This window comes from Balaenoptera borealis, assembly GCF_965194805.1.
Source record: "Balaenoptera borealis genome assembly, chromosome: 5".
Taxonomy (NCBI): Eukaryota; Metazoa; Chordata; class Mammalia; order Artiodactyla; family Balaenopteridae; genus Balaenoptera; species Balaenoptera borealis.
The window spans coordinates 87,516,943-87,532,525 of NC_138862.1; the positions used below are offsets into that span (position 1 = coordinate 87,516,943).

The 15,583-nt window shown below is 35.8% G+C and overlaps 1 protein-coding gene across 2 annotated transcripts; it reads right to left on the reverse strand.

The window, feature by feature from the left end:
* Window positions 1–326: 326 nt before the first annotated feature.
* NDUFB5 (NADH:ubiquinone oxidoreductase subunit B5) lies at window positions 327–15,494 on the reverse strand. 2 transcript variants are annotated; one of them, XM_082394245.1, is made up of 6 exons: window positions 15,330–15,489; window positions 8,112–8,200; window positions 7,009–7,075; window positions 6,156–6,217; window positions 4,651–4,757; window positions 327–1,015 (listed from the first exon to the last, which is right to left on the reverse strand). In XM_082394245.1, exons 1-6 carry the CDS (start codon window positions 15,451–15,453, stop codon window positions 895–897), a joined length of 570 nt encoding a protein of 189 aa, XP_082250371.1. In that variant the 5' UTR covers window positions 15,454–15,489; the 3' UTR covers window positions 327–894. The 2 variants fall into 2 exon arrangements, with proteins under 2 accessions (XP_082250371.1, XP_082250372.1); XM_082394246.1 differs by lacking the exon at window positions 4,651–4,757 and having other exon boundaries at window positions 15,330–15,494.
* Window positions 15,495–15,583: the final 89 nt, after the last annotated feature.

Genomic DNA, 15,583 nt, shown 5'->3' on the forward strand with positions numbered 1-15,583 from the left:
TTTCTTAGCCTCAATTTCTCATCTGTAAAATGCAGAAAATGACCTCATAAGGTCATTTTGAAAATAATGTGAATAAATGCAGTTATTCAGTGCAGTGCTCAGCAGACAGTAAATGCTTAATAAATGACAGTCATTATTTTAACTTTTACTCATTTCATAATCTTTACAGTAATCATCTTACCTTGTGGAACTTCTCCAGTGTTTACAAAAAAGGACTCTAAGGAATCTGAGATATTGCATCTAAGAAAAATGAACATGTGTGTGCATATACATTTTAAAAGAACGATTTATGGCTAAAAAACATGAAAACATTAAACTTTGAGATCTGTTCACTGAAAAATTGTTTATTAAGGTGTTAATGTTTTATATAATTGGTTCAATATTTGTATAATTTAAAATTCTGAGTTGCCCTTGAATAATCCACATATCTACAATACTCACATATAGATAAACTACATATTTCCTGATATTTAACATAGACTTCTCTAACTTCCATTTATCAGACAAATAAAACATTAATCTTTCAAAGCTACACCTTTAGGAGTTCACAAATTCCTATTTCTTTGAGGTTTTTTTTTTTATTATACTTAAACGTTCTTAAAAGAGGAAGCTGAAAGCCCCAAACCAAAAGCCTTAATCTGCCTTTCACAATATATATGTGTATCAAATCATCATGACGTACACTTTAAATATCTTACAACCTTGTGAATGACTCCTCAATAAAGCTGGAAAAAAAAATGAAATCACACACAAAAAAGCCTTAATCTGAACCAATGTTGAGAAATAGAGCAATGAACAGGATATTTTATTCATCACACAGAAAAAATACAGAATATATCTAGTAATTTAGTTTTGCCTAAAGAGAATATACTTTGTATTTAGAGAAATAAAAGATTAGTTGTCAGGAGTTGCTTTTGGAGAATGATCAATAAGTGTCTTATCAATGGTCAGATACTGATACCAGGGACCATCGCCTCTTACACGCATTAAACTTCGTACTTCCAGCTCCTTTAACCTGTAACAAACAGAATGGTGATATTGTGACTACAGCATTTCCAATTATAAAGTTAATGAATTATCTCCATAAAGAACAACCACTTGAGAGTCTTGCTTTTATGTAAAATATAATGTCCCTCCACAGATCCATGTGTATGCATATATCTGATATGTACCTATAAGCAAAATTTGGGACTTATTTTGGCTTTTATTATCTTGCTTATGTAGTTAGCCAATGAATATTGTTTTTAATCACCCAAGCGTCACTTGAATTGATAATCAATTCTCTCCTCCTGTCCCTATTCTTTGTCTGGACAGATCACTTTCACTTGAATAGTGATAATGCATTTCCTGTCTTCTTGCCTTTTAAATGTTTAAAGGAGAGTCATTTACAGAACACCCACTATTATGACCACATACTGTGCCAAGTGCTAGAAATTAAAAGGGAACAAGCCTTCCTGGAGGAGCTCACATCCCCTGTCTATACTGGCTGCCCATCACCATTAGGACAGAAAACCTCTTGAGAGCAGAGATGGTATCTTATTCACCAGCCACCAGCATCACACTGAGCCTGGTCAACATTGGACAATCAATATTTGTAAAGAAAAGAAAAAAGAAAAACCAGGGTTAAGAAAAACATTCTCCGACTCTAAGATCTACTTATTTGTCCTCATCCTTCTTCACAAACTGAATAATCTCTATTCTAGAAAGATACTTTCCTTCTTCCACAGCCAAGCCTTTGCACAAAACTACCACACATTCCTGGAATAATCCCTTCTCTATCAAGCCTTTTACTTTCCATTTTTATAGACTACATACTAACTTTTTGTATGACTGGAAATCTGTCACAGTTAAATTATTCACTTTATTAACCTTAACCAGCTTACCAACCCTATGTATGACAGATAATACACCTTTGTGATAGTGTATATAAGAGAATACATTTATTTTTTTTTAGGATTAAATATCATCCTTTTTCTTTTCTACTCTTTATAATGCAATTATCCAAAATGCAAGTAATTAAAATATTCATCACAGGGGACTGGTTAAATAGATTATTGTTCACCCATATAACGGACAACCTATGCACCTGTTAAAAAGAATGAGGGAAATCTATATATAGTAATATGGAAGGAGAGGACAGATATATCATTAGGTTGAAAAAGCAAGGTATAAAATGAGTCTGTGTGGCATCTTCCCATTTCATTAAAAAGCATACAAAATCATTTGTGCTATGTATATGTACACATGTACAGAGTATTAAAAATTCTGGAGGACCAAAAATAAATTATCTCTGGGGGAATCAATTACGTAAGACAGTCCCTTTCTATTTTATACCTTTCCTTTAAGCTTCAGTATTCCAAATACCTAAACATATATTTTTAAAAATCTGTAGGTACTCCCCATTCCATTCTCACACTGGCATCTTTCTTTTAGGAGTAAAAGTCAGGGTCCTGTTTTAGTTTTTTTAAAAATATTTATTTATTTATTCATTTTGGCTGCTCCAGGTCTTAGTTGCAGCAAACGGGATCTTCATTGCTGTGTGTGAGATCTTTTTAGTTGCCGCATGCAGACTCTCAGTTGTGGCATGCATGCGGGATCTAGTTCCCCGACCAGGGACCGAACCCAGGCCCCCTGCATTGGTAGCGTGGAGTCCGACCCACTGGACCACCAGAGAAGTCCCCTGTTTTTGTTTTTATTTTTACTTTGTTTTGTTTTGAAATTGTTTGGGATCGCTATATGTCTAAGAAATTTTGGAATCTGATGTTTTATCAAAGGTATATGTCTGAAGTTCAAAAATGTCCAAAGCTAACTAAGTATGAGGCATAATGCTATTCCATGCTCTTAAATACTTAATGACAGTTCTATATGGTAACTACATATACATGTAATTACATATCTATAAAACAAGCCAATCATATGTTCATTTAATCATTTAAATAGTTTTCAATATCATAGCAATTTTTGTAAACTACAAAATTAAAGCAGAATGAATGGAAAGCAGATCAATGGTAGCCTGGGGCCAAGAGTAAGGGATGGGGATTGACTGAAGGGACAGGAAAGAGACTCACTAGATGATCAAAATGACCTTGATAGTGGTGGTTACAGTTACATATTTTGTCAAAACCCACTGAACTTAATGGGTACCTTTGATTGTATGTAAACCTCACTCCAAACGCCAAAATAAATCTCAGAAAAGATCATATTTAAAAGTAGAAAAAGAAAATATGAGTGAACATTCAAAAATAATTTTGGACTTGTATATTTACTTATTTTATTATTATCAGAGACCTATATATGACACAAAATTCCAGAAGCTAAAGAAAAAAACTGACAAGCTTGATAATCATTAAATGAGTAAATATATTAAAAGCAATTAAAGCATCAGTACATAGTAAGTGTTCAAAAACATATTAGCTACTACTGCATTTTTGTTATCTGAAACATAAAAACACTAAGTTGCAAAAAAAATTCTACACTGTCAGAAGACAAATGACAAGCTAGGAAAACATATCTGCAACAAAAACAAAAGGGGTTATTTTAATCAATGCACAAATTAGTAGAAAATGGGCAATTTATGAAAAAGAAATATAAACAACCAATAGATATATGAAAAAATATTCAACTTTGCCAAAAAATACAAAATTGAAATGATGAGATAACATTTTTCAACTGTCTTATCAGCAAAAATGTTTAGGTTTGATAAATTCCTCTACTGGGAAAGGTATGGAGAAACAGAATTATCCTGTATTGGTGACAGAAAAGACCATTGGTACAACTTTTTAAAGAAGAGTTTGACAAAAGCTACCTAAAATTTAAAGCATAACATTTGGTTTATCAGTGCCACTGCTAGGAATTTATATTCCAGATACACTGAATAAATATGCAAAAATATATGAGGATATTCACCACAGCACAATGTATAATTATCAAAAAACTTGGAAAGAGCCTAAGTACCAACAATAGGTCCCCCACCGGTTAAAAAAAATTAAGGCACATCTATCCAGTGCAGCCATTAAAAAGAAGAGAGTATATGCTATTACCAAAAGATCAAGATACAGTTGGCCCTATCTATCTTCGGGGGGCCAACTGTTCTATGCCATTTTATATAGGGACTTGAGCATCCTCAGACTGGTATCTACTGGAGGTCCTGGAACCAATCCTCCTCAGTTACCAAGGAATGACTGTATATTTACATGAAAGGAAGACAAGGCACAGAACAGTGTTGGTAACAGGATTCCATTTGTGTTAATATATTTTGTAAATGATATATAAAAAATATATTTTTAATGCATAAAATATAAGAGACCATTAAATAGTAGTCACCTCTAAGGATGACACTGGGTGTAAGAAGAAAGGAAATTGGGTGGGGGAAGGGGAGGGAGAGGGCTACCTTGCACTTAAAAGAGTCAGGACATTTCAAAAAAGAATTCTTTTTAATCTGACAGATATTATCTCCTAATAGCCTTCTAGTCTCCAACTCATAATCTCCACTCTGAACAGGCTAATTCTCTCACCATCTTCACCCTTTTACACAGAGCATCCTACAGTGTTGAAATAGTTTTATTAAATTTCTTCCTGTGGTTTGCAACTGTAGGAAAGGATTTTCTTCCCTGCACTCCAACCCCTGCCCTTTTTTTTTTTTTTTTTTACCGTAATTCAGCTTTTTCAGCTTCAATTTGAAGGATAGCCATTGTTCTTTCATAATTCTTTTCAGGACTATCAAAGAAAGTTCGGGCAATCCATCTTGATATAGGATGCTACAAGAGAAAATGTGTTTAAAATTAGTGTCTGAAAAGTACTTTGCTTTTCCAGTTTACGATTCTCCTAAATTGACCATCTCAGGTAAATCAATAACACTTTTATGTATCAACCACTTTATATATTTTTTAAATAATTTTAATCTGTTCGGTAGATACTACCTTTGTCCTCATTTATAGATGAGCAAATTCCACAAGGTTGTACAGTTACTGGGTTGCAGCCTCTGGACTCAGGCCAGGTCTGTCTCACTCTAAAACCTGTGCTCTTTCCTATTACACTACACTATGAGTATCTTAAGTGGCAGATTTTGGAGCCAAACCTGGGGTCTGGTGATCTCAAAATGGTGTTCTTTCCACCAGTCAGCCAAGATAAACTAATTATATGGCTTACCTTAAGATTTAATAATGAAGTATTTCTTTTCTAAAATATAATTCATTCAGATGATAAAACATGATAAGATATACTGTAATCAAGGCCATCTCACTACAACACTTGTAAAGACAAGTAACAGAATTAATTTTGGGTTTTAGTAGCCATGACAGTATGGTAAAATGACTAATTAACAGTGCAGGGCTTCCCTGATGGCGCAGTGGTTGAGAATCTGCCTGCTAATGCAGGGGACACGGGTTCGAGCCCTGGTCTGGGAAGATCCCACATGCCACGGAGCAACTAGGCCCGTGAGCCACAACTACTGAGCCTGCGCGTCTGGAGCCTGTGCTCCGCAACAAGAGAGGCCGCGATGGTGAGAGGCCCGCGCACCGCGATGAAGAGGGGCCCCCACTTGCCACAACTAGAGAAAGCCCTCGCACAGAAACGAAGACCCAACACAGCCAAAAATAAATATAATAATAAATAAATAAATAAAAGATTACTATTAAAAAAAAAAAAAAAAAAAAACAGTGCAGGCTCTGGAGTCAAGACTTCCTGGGTTCAAATACTGACCCTATCCCTTAGACAGAGCACTTAACCTCTTTTAAGCCTCAGCTTCCTCATCTCTAAAGCAGAAATAATAATAGTACCATTTACATGGAATGAGATAATATTTGCAAAACACTTATCATAGTGCCTGCTACACAGTGGGTGTTCAATAAATGACAGCTAGCATTAGTATCAGTACAGTTTTCCCTATGGCATAGAACGTAGGATAAATTCTGAATGTTACTCTCTAGGTTGAGAAAACAGTGCAGAGTCAGCCTTTAAAAAATCATAAAGCTTAAGGTAATAAAACAATGCAGAAAATTACCAAAGGTTACTTATAAAAAGTGAGCACAAAATGTATCATTTACTTGATATAAAAAATTGAATACAAAACTATACCACAATTGCTAAATTAAGATATTAACCAGTACATTGACAAGACACCTAACTGAAAATAACTTTCAGTGACCTATACCAACCTTGAAATATTCCCAGTGTTCTGGGGTATAGCCTTCTGGAATTTCTGCTAACTCAGCTTCACCTAATAAGAGAAAACAGTGATATTCAACTTTAGTATCAGGAGTTTACAATGTTAATTCTTCACTATTTAAGTAAGAAACCAACCTCTTGTGGTTTTAAAGAACCTTTTGTTTTGCAGCAATGAAGATATCTAATATTTTAAATTCACTTCAATCTGGTGGAAAATCATTCATTAGATACTTTTTAGATGTCTTCTATGTGTAATGCATTGTATATAGGCATTATATGAGGGTTCTCATTTTGTTTTTATATAGTGTAACAAGATATAATAAAAGACATACTATTCCTCTGGTTTTCCTTAAACGTCCTAGACAAAATATTTAGGATTCAAGACGTTAGAAGTACTGTGAGCAGAATTTCCCAGGAGACCTAATATTTACTATCATTCACAAATCCATTCTTTTTTGGAAGATTATAATTTTATATGTTCCAGGATGGATAAAAAAATTCTTCCATCCCTCAGCCTCTCTTCCACCTCTATCTCTTTCTATTTTCCTTATTCAGACTTCTCAAAGCTGGTTTTGGGACATGAAAAAGAGGAAGAAGACAGGCCTTTTATGTGGCCTATAGAGTCAGTGACCTTAAAGGTTTTTGGAGAAAACAAAAAGTTAAAAACGAACCACTGTGTGCTATTGCAGATTAAGATTTGGTTATTTTAAAATAAATTCTCATGCTTATGTTTATTTTATTATTTGAAGAACTTTCCCTTATAATATCCATAATTTCTTTTTTTATATTAATGTACACAGGTTTTAAAAATTTACTAATTTAGTCAGTGGGGGAGATACTTACCAATGAATACATTCACCAGAGTTATGCCAATTGCTACTGGAATCCCAGTCAACAAAATGTAGAATCTCTGTTAAGATTAAAAAAAAAAAAAAAAAAAGTTTTCACATAACCATTTCCTAACTCCTTTCCTCACACTCAAACTGTCCTCATTACATGATTTCCTTATATTTCTTATAAAATAAACTTGCCAAATTGGAGATGCGGTATAAAATTATTTATTTCTGTAATTTTCTTTTGCTCTAGCTTTTAGATGCCTATATTTAGCGTCAAAAATGAAAGAAGAAAGCAAAGACTAATTGTACAAGTATAATGCAATATATATTTAAGTGATTTTTCATTTTTTGGTTAAAGCAATGTCATAAAAGAAATTTTTATATTAAGAATAAAAGTGTAAGAAGATGAGGGTGATTTCTGGAGTCTGAGTTGGTCATCACAAGAAAAGTAGGAGCTCAACCATGGGGATGGAGAAGGGCATTAAGCACAATGGACAGGCAAGGGAAGGTCTAGAGGGCAGCCAGTGGGTCACAGCTTTAGGAACAGTGGAACAGAGTCCAGTCTTCCACCTTCTAAGTCTCTACTTTTCTTTATAGAGTCTTGAGATACAAACATACAGTCAATGCCCTGCTTCACTCTCTGAAATCAATGTTCCTAAACAACAAAGAAATAAAAAATCATATCCCAAAATAATGGAGTTACATATTTAAAGAAGTCCTTCAATGAGTTCTTTGTTAATTTAAAGAATATATTAGTAATACAAATAATTATCCCCAAATGAATCCATTTTCAGTTTTATAATTTATAGACTTTTCTTTTGGTCAGGGAACACAGACGATTTCAAAACCCCATAATCTTGAGAAGAAAGGAATGTTTCAATTTTTACCTCCAATATGTATGAATTCTTTTTTTGAAGAAGGAAAGTTTCTCTAATTTAAAAATAAATTCAGTAACAAACCAAACCTTACTACTCAATCTCAATATTTTTTGAGAAAAGGAATATGAATTTACAAAAAAAAAATCTTTTATAAAATGAAAGATGTTTTCTAAATAGGAAAAAAATTTCCTATTTATATGTAAAGAGTTTAGTTCAACAAGTTTTAACGCACCATTAATTTCAAAAAACGTCTGTCATAGAATCCAGAAGGCTTGATGATAAACAGTCTTTTCCCATGGTCTCCACTGTGTCGCACAGGAGCTGGAAATATTAAATAACCCTGTTATATACAAGGTTTATATGGATATACTGTTATATTTTGAGATAAAAGTCAGACTATAAGAAAATGTACATGCATAAATGTTTAATATGAATTAAGATAAAGCATCCCTTCTCTGCCAAAATATATATATACATATATATATATGATTAAGATAAAAAAATACATACTTCTTTATTTGAGTACTAAAGGCAGGGAAGACTAGGATATCTTTAAACAGAGATGGATGTACTGTTCTAAACTATAGCTCTCCTCATTTTTATTCAACATATTCATCAATATTGTCATCATTTTTATTCATCAATATTCAAGATATTGATATTTACTGAAGAAATATCTAAATGATTATTTGAATTTGTTTCAGTAGCAGGCAAGGAGATCAGATACTCTTGGTGGGCTACGTACCTTTGTTTACCTCTGCAATAAATATTTGCTAATGCTGCAAAAGAAATTAATTTAAATTGCCTCATATGATGAGGCAATATACATTAGGGACTTGATGCAAAATAAATGGAAAGATATTTATTCAATATCTCTCTAGCAGGAATTTGAACTTGTTCAAAAGAAAACACTCTAACATATCTGATAAAATCCCTTTATAAGCCATTTCTTTTTTTTTTTTTTTTTTTTAGTTGAGGTATAATTTACAATGTTGTGTTCGTTTCTGGTGTACAGCAAAGTGATTCAGTTATACATATATATATTCCTTTTCATATTCTTTTCCACCATAGTTTATTACAAGATACTAAATATAGTTCCCTTTGCTATACAGTAGGACCTTGTTGTTTATTTTATATATAGAGCTTGTATCTGCTAATCCCAAACTCCTAATTTATCCCCCTCCCCTTTCTTTCCCCTTTGGTAACCATAAGTTTGTTTTCTATGTCTATGAGTCTGTTTCTCTTTTGCAAATAAGTTCATTTGTATCATATTTTAGATTCCACATATAAGTGATATATAATATTTGTGTTTCTCTGTATGACTTACTTCACTTAGTATGATAATCTCTAGGTCCATCCATGTTGCTGCAAATGCGTAAGCCATTTCTTACTGTAAATATCCTTCTCTTCAAATCCTCTCCCAGACGGTATTTAATCAAGCCTTGCTGAAGATAAACTGAGGCAAAACTCTCACTCTTGGATCTGCTTTCTATGCGATTTCCCTTTCTTGGAAGTCTGGAAGGATCACTATGGCCACTCTAAGCCCTTTCTGCTAAAAGCAGGAAAGGCTCTAACATTACTGAGAAACTGAGGGTTACTGTGCTTCTGCTGTGTAACCGCATTCAAGGAAATTTCCCATGAGTCGTTGCTGAATAAAAAACTAATTTCCCATTAATGGAATTTTAGTCATAATAGATGGCAGAAAGATTTGTATCCTTTGTTCAAGCTTAAATGTCAAGAATGACCTCCCCTCTCCTGAAATCTATTCTTTAGACCCAGGTGACATCTTATCCTCCAAGAAACCAACATGCTTCCCAACCAGATGAGAGCTCTCCTACCTCTGAACTGCTGTATATTCTACTGATGTGTAAACTTGCTTTCACTGCCCCCACTGAAATATAAGTGTCTCGAAGGCAGGAACTGTCCTAAATTTTGATACCACCTGCAGCAACTTGCAATGAATTTAGAAGGTTAATTCACAAGAGAATTAGAAGCTGGCACGAGTTTACTAAGTATAAATCATCTACTAAGACTTCTAAAATAACAAGAGAATTTGACAAGGTAAGTATGTATTTCTGCAAATCATTTGAAAGATACAATAGAAATTTCCATGGACTAGACGAAAAAAATGGTCTGGATAACAGTACAAACCACTCATTAATTCAATAAATATTTAAGTGCCTACTATGTACAGGTCTTATGCTAGGTCTATAGTATAAGAGGGATTTAGATTCTGCTGGGAGAAAAAAATAGATAATATAATTACAAATCTATATTGTAATAGACAACAATCTGTTGTCTATAAGGACAACAAAGGAAAGAAACAGGATGCAGTGTCAGAAAAGAAAAGGCTCAGAAGTAAAGCCCCTCTTTAGACAGGTTGGTGGAGTTGGGGAGGTATGAGGAAGGCACATTATAAACTGAGAGAAGTAGCAAGCTAGAAGAAATCTGTAATGGGTAATTGGTTGATTGATTATACCCAAAAGGTGCTGATTACTTAATGCAGTAACCTGCCAAAGGGCTCTCTCACGATTTCTATGAATGGCCTGAGTGTGGTGGAGATGGTATTCCTGATGATACAGAGCTACTGCTACAAGAGTGGCTACTACACCAATGATGAAATAGGATCCCCCCAAAAGTCCTCCTACACATTTACAAAAGGCTGAATCTAAAAGGATTAAGTATAGTAAATGAAAAGTCCTACTCGAACACTCCAGAAGTTTAGTGGCTCACAAACTTAAGAAAAGTCACCGGTGGGAGTTCCCTGGTGGCCTAGTGGTTAGGATTCTGGGCTTTCACTGCCATGGCCCAGGTTCAATTCCTGGTTGGGGAATTGAGATCCCGCAAGCTGTGTGGCGTGGCCAAAAAAAAAAAAAAAAAAAAAAAAAGTCATTGGTGTCATGTGGATGTGGTTACCAAAAAATCCCAAAGGTAATCCAATCTTAATCTGATGTACCAGAAATACAGGGTCAGAACAGAAGGAGCCCTCCACCTCCATGTCTTACTAGACCTGCAGAAGTGTGTCCAGCCCAGAGTACAGTGTTTTAGAGGGACAATCTGGAGCACGTCCCAAGTTAAGCAACCAGGATGGCAAACAACCTGGAAATTGACCTACTGAAACTAAAAGAACTGAAGCTGACTGGCCTACAAAAAAGAAGTCAGGATAGAGACCAGAGAAGTGTCTTTAAAGAGCTGAAGGCTGTCCAATGACAAAGGCTCACACTATTCTGTGTTGACCTGAAAGGAAGAACTAGGATCAATGTGCGAAAGAGTAATTTTTAGCTTAATACAAGGAAGAAGTTTCTAACAATGTTAGTGGTTGAAAATAAAACTGGACTGCCTCCCCAGTCCCCATTATGGAGTTATTCGAGTATCACTAATGGAATGTAACAAGGATTAGCATACTACAGGGGGTGGCCTAGAAGATTTCTAAGGTCCTTTCCCTCAAAGAATCTGAATAGATGGCCTCTCTTAGAATAAAAAGACATACCTTTCCTACTGATCAATCTCAATGGTTTCCTTCCAACACCAAGAGCTCTTTCCTGCTTTCAGGTCTTTGCACTTACCTTCCTCTTTGCTTGGAAGCTTTTCCTCAGGCTCTTTGAATGGCTAGCTCCTCACCCCATCCTTCAGAGGTAAGATCAAATGTTACCTCCTCAAAGAAGTCTTCTCTGACTACCCTATCCAAAACTGGTCTCCCACTTATTCTCCTTAATAGCATTTGGTTATTTCCTTTAGAACAATAAGCACTAAGCTGAATCATTCAGTAGTGTATCTCCAGTGCACTTTAGTGTCTGCCACATGGTAGGAGCTCCATAAATATTGTTGAATTTACATTTCTTAAGTAAATTTAATGTTGGTAGGGGATCTTTCTTTAGTCCCTGAAAGTAAATCTTCTCAGAAGAGACAGTATATTCTCAACTTTCCCTTTCAATCAGACGGACAGACAGACACACACACACACACACACACACACACACACACACACACACAGAGAAACACATAAGGATTAAACTCTATGTGGGGTTTTAGGGACAGCTGATTACAAATGACAGTATTAGTAGATGTGGAAAGTGTAACAAACAAAACTATGGAAGAAAGCTTGAGCTGGCTGCATTCTAGCAATATTAAACAGTTAGTAACGTGAACTTCTTGCTTTCTTTACATATAATCACCCTACTGTTAAACAACAATTATTCATGTCATTAAATGTGTTAGGTAACTGTTATACTATTAACTGTTCTAAAGGATATTTCATAGCACTAAACTCTTTTCAAATATTCTGAGCCTTCATGATTTGTTGTTGTAGTAGGGCCACCTGCTTACAATCTAAAATTATTAGAGTGAATATTGCTTACAACCAGGTGACTGCCAGGATTTCTGGAACTCAATCCTTCTGCCACAAAAATAGGCATTTTCCTCCACTCTCTACAGCCTGGAATGTCTCAATTAAGCTACTCAGTAATTATGGGGAACTAAGGTTTCACTAACCAATTTTTTTTAATGCAAATAACTTCAGGAAAGTTACGCTTTGGACAACTGTGATACTTGTGAGGATCAAATAAGACAATACCAGATTTTTTTTGTGTCTCCAAGACAACACCCAAAATTGGTCATTTTCTTTCCCTCATTCTCAGACTATTCCCAGTTAATGGCACCACCAACTCAATTACCCAGGCTAAAAATCTCAGTCATCTTCCTGTGCCTCATTCATCAGTTGTCAAGGCCTCTTGATTCGAAAATTCAAACTTTCCATTTCTCTCCAAGACCTCTTCACCTCAGTGGCTTAAGTAATCAACATGCCTGATAAGTCATCCAATATTCGGAAGCATCTTCCTAAAACATACTACTGATGCTGCTCTTCCGCCAGAATACTCTCGGGTGCCTACAAAACCGTTAAGATACTTTGGCTTTGTATTCAGTCCCTCCCCTAATTAGGTCCTAACTTCTCTTTTTTTAACCTTCTCTCTCAACACCTACCTATCCCAAGAGCCCCATATTCAGATATATCAGAAAACATGTCCTTTACTTTTCCATCAATTGCACCTGTTAAAACTATCCCTAGAATCCAGTTAACATGCCTCATCATCCATGTCTGAATTAAGTCCACACTGCTTTGTTTATAAAATCATTTTAATCCTCTTCTCAGGTTTTAAAGCCATAATTATATGCACATCAGCCTTCAACATAAAAGTTCTCTGCAGCTGAGGGGAGAACTTAAGCTTATTTCTAGAATCCCTTGATGTTTGACATTTAATAAATAATTAAACAGAATACTTTTATCTGCTTATTTTCTGAGAAAGGTTTTCACTGAGAGTGATTGATGATAACATGACAGTCCTAGATGTTTAAGAAAGGTGAGACCACAGGGCCCTGTAGAAGTTAATGCCCAGTGCTGTAGATTTTTCCCACTCACTCTTTACCACTACCTTTGAGGTAAGTTAAAATTATCACCCTCTTTTTAAAAACAAAACAAAACAAAACAGTTCTTACGGTAAGAGACAAGTTCATTCAAAATGACATTTCTAGAAAGATGCAAAATTATGCAGAAACGTATTTCAGGGTTATAAATACTTGTCAGTGGGAAAGAGATTAGTTTTATTTTATTTCCCTGTCAACAGAAAATAAGCACACTTGTAATAAAATCCTCTTTTTTTTCTTTCTAAATCCTCTTTTTTAACGATGAAGAAATGCAGGTTTGGAGCAATTAAGTGCCTTCCACTTAGCTTCCCAGATGTGATGACCCAAGCTCACAGAGTTACTAAACTCTGGAGCTAGGATTTAAACCTAGGCAGTCTATCTCCAGAGGCAACAAAACCAGACAAGGTTCTCTCCTCTGCTGGATCTTACGTTCTCCTAGAGGCAGACATAATAATGTAAAACAGATTACAACCTTTCATTCCACAGTGATAGATTAGGTTTCACATGCAAAATGCCTTTGAAAGCAGGTACACTGCTGAAACACAGTAACCTCACTATAGCTATCATATCCTTTCCTGCTCCCAGTGGAAAGGGTGTAGATTACCTGCGAGGATCCTTCCAGAACTCCAAGAATGGGAAGTAGTGTATAAATGGGATCTAGGGGAGAAATTTTACCTCAGTTTATCTCCAGGTAGGCATGATTAAGTACTATGGGGGGAGGGGGTATTTGAAGAGGATATTTGTAATCAGAAATGGCTTACAAAGGAATTTTATCAAGGAATGTAAGCACATGTAGTTTTGTAACAGGTTCAGATTCCTGCCGGAAATTTGTTCAATGCCACTGGTCCTTTCCATTTTTCCAGCAAGTCCCTTATGGCATCAGTGTATAATGCCTCATCATGTGAAGTGACATAATTCAAATTAAATTGGGAGAAGAGCAGTAAACAGAAAAAGATATTTTTAAGTTGGAGAAGAATCTTTTGGGCTTTAAATTTCACTTCCTCTGTATCTACTTGTATTGCATAGGACAAATCGCTTACAGTATATTTTTGATCAAGAGGATTAAATGAATACCTTTAATATCTTAGAATGGTGCCCGGCATATAATATGTGCTCAATAAATGTTAGCTCCCATTATTATTATTCAACTTAATACAGTAGTGCATTATTTTTGTAATAATTGAGTCACAGTTTCCTCATCTGTAAAATGGGGTAACACTGTACTCACTTTGCAGAATCCAAAAGGGAATAAAGCAGACTGAATACAAAGCATTTGATGCTTTGCTATTATGATTATTCATTCCCCTAGAGTTCAACCCACAGTCTCCAAGAGGCTCCAAATAATCCTCCCATGACTGCAGTGACTTTCCTAGGACCTAGGAACTTTTTCTTCATAGGTCCCTTCCTCTCTAAGAAAACATTAAAAATAATTATTTTATGTTTCCGTTGATAGAAAACGAATACAATTCAGGCTGGATTCAGCATCACATATGCTTTAACATTATAGCCCTTTTCCTTCTGATTTTAAAAGAAATTTAAATTAAAACATTTTCGTGGACACCTAGAAGTATCATGAAGGCACTGTGCCTAGCAGATGAGTTAGCCCTGAGCCTCTCCACCTGTCCATATATCAGTATTATTACTTAGCATCAGCGGGCTCCTCAGCAACATGACTTCCACCTTGTGAGATTAAAACGTAGCGCAGGTGGAACATACAAAGAATCTGGTGCCTGAGAGACATGGGTCCCAGCTCTTTGCCTTTCTAACAGCTTCATCCGCAAATTACCACCAACAGGATAGGTGAATGACAAAGCGTGTCACAAATTCTAATTAATTACTTAAACACGATCGATCTGATTACTCTAGGAAAATCATCAGTCTCCTCACATAGCCCATGATCCGTCTCTCAAGTCCCAAGTCCTCAATTTCTCCCAGCTCTCTCCGGATTCCACCAAGGTCACCCGGGAAGAGTCCTCCATCTCTCCTCCCGCGTTTCTTGATAGCGCTTTCTACCAAAGCCAGTACCCACCGACAGTCTTCGGAAAGTCACGGGTGAGGAAGCGCCCGAATACAAGTCTAGCGTCAAGGCGACGGCCAGACAGAGCGGCCACTGCAGAGACCGAAACCCGCTGCAATAAACTCATGGCCGCCATGGCTACTGCGGGCAAGAGAAGAGCGGGCAAATGTAACGGGAGCCGAGAGAGCCAATTTCCCAACGAGGGCGAAGCCGGAAAGTGGCCATGTTGAGTGAGGGCAAAGCCAATTCCTGTTCTCGTCATCCGG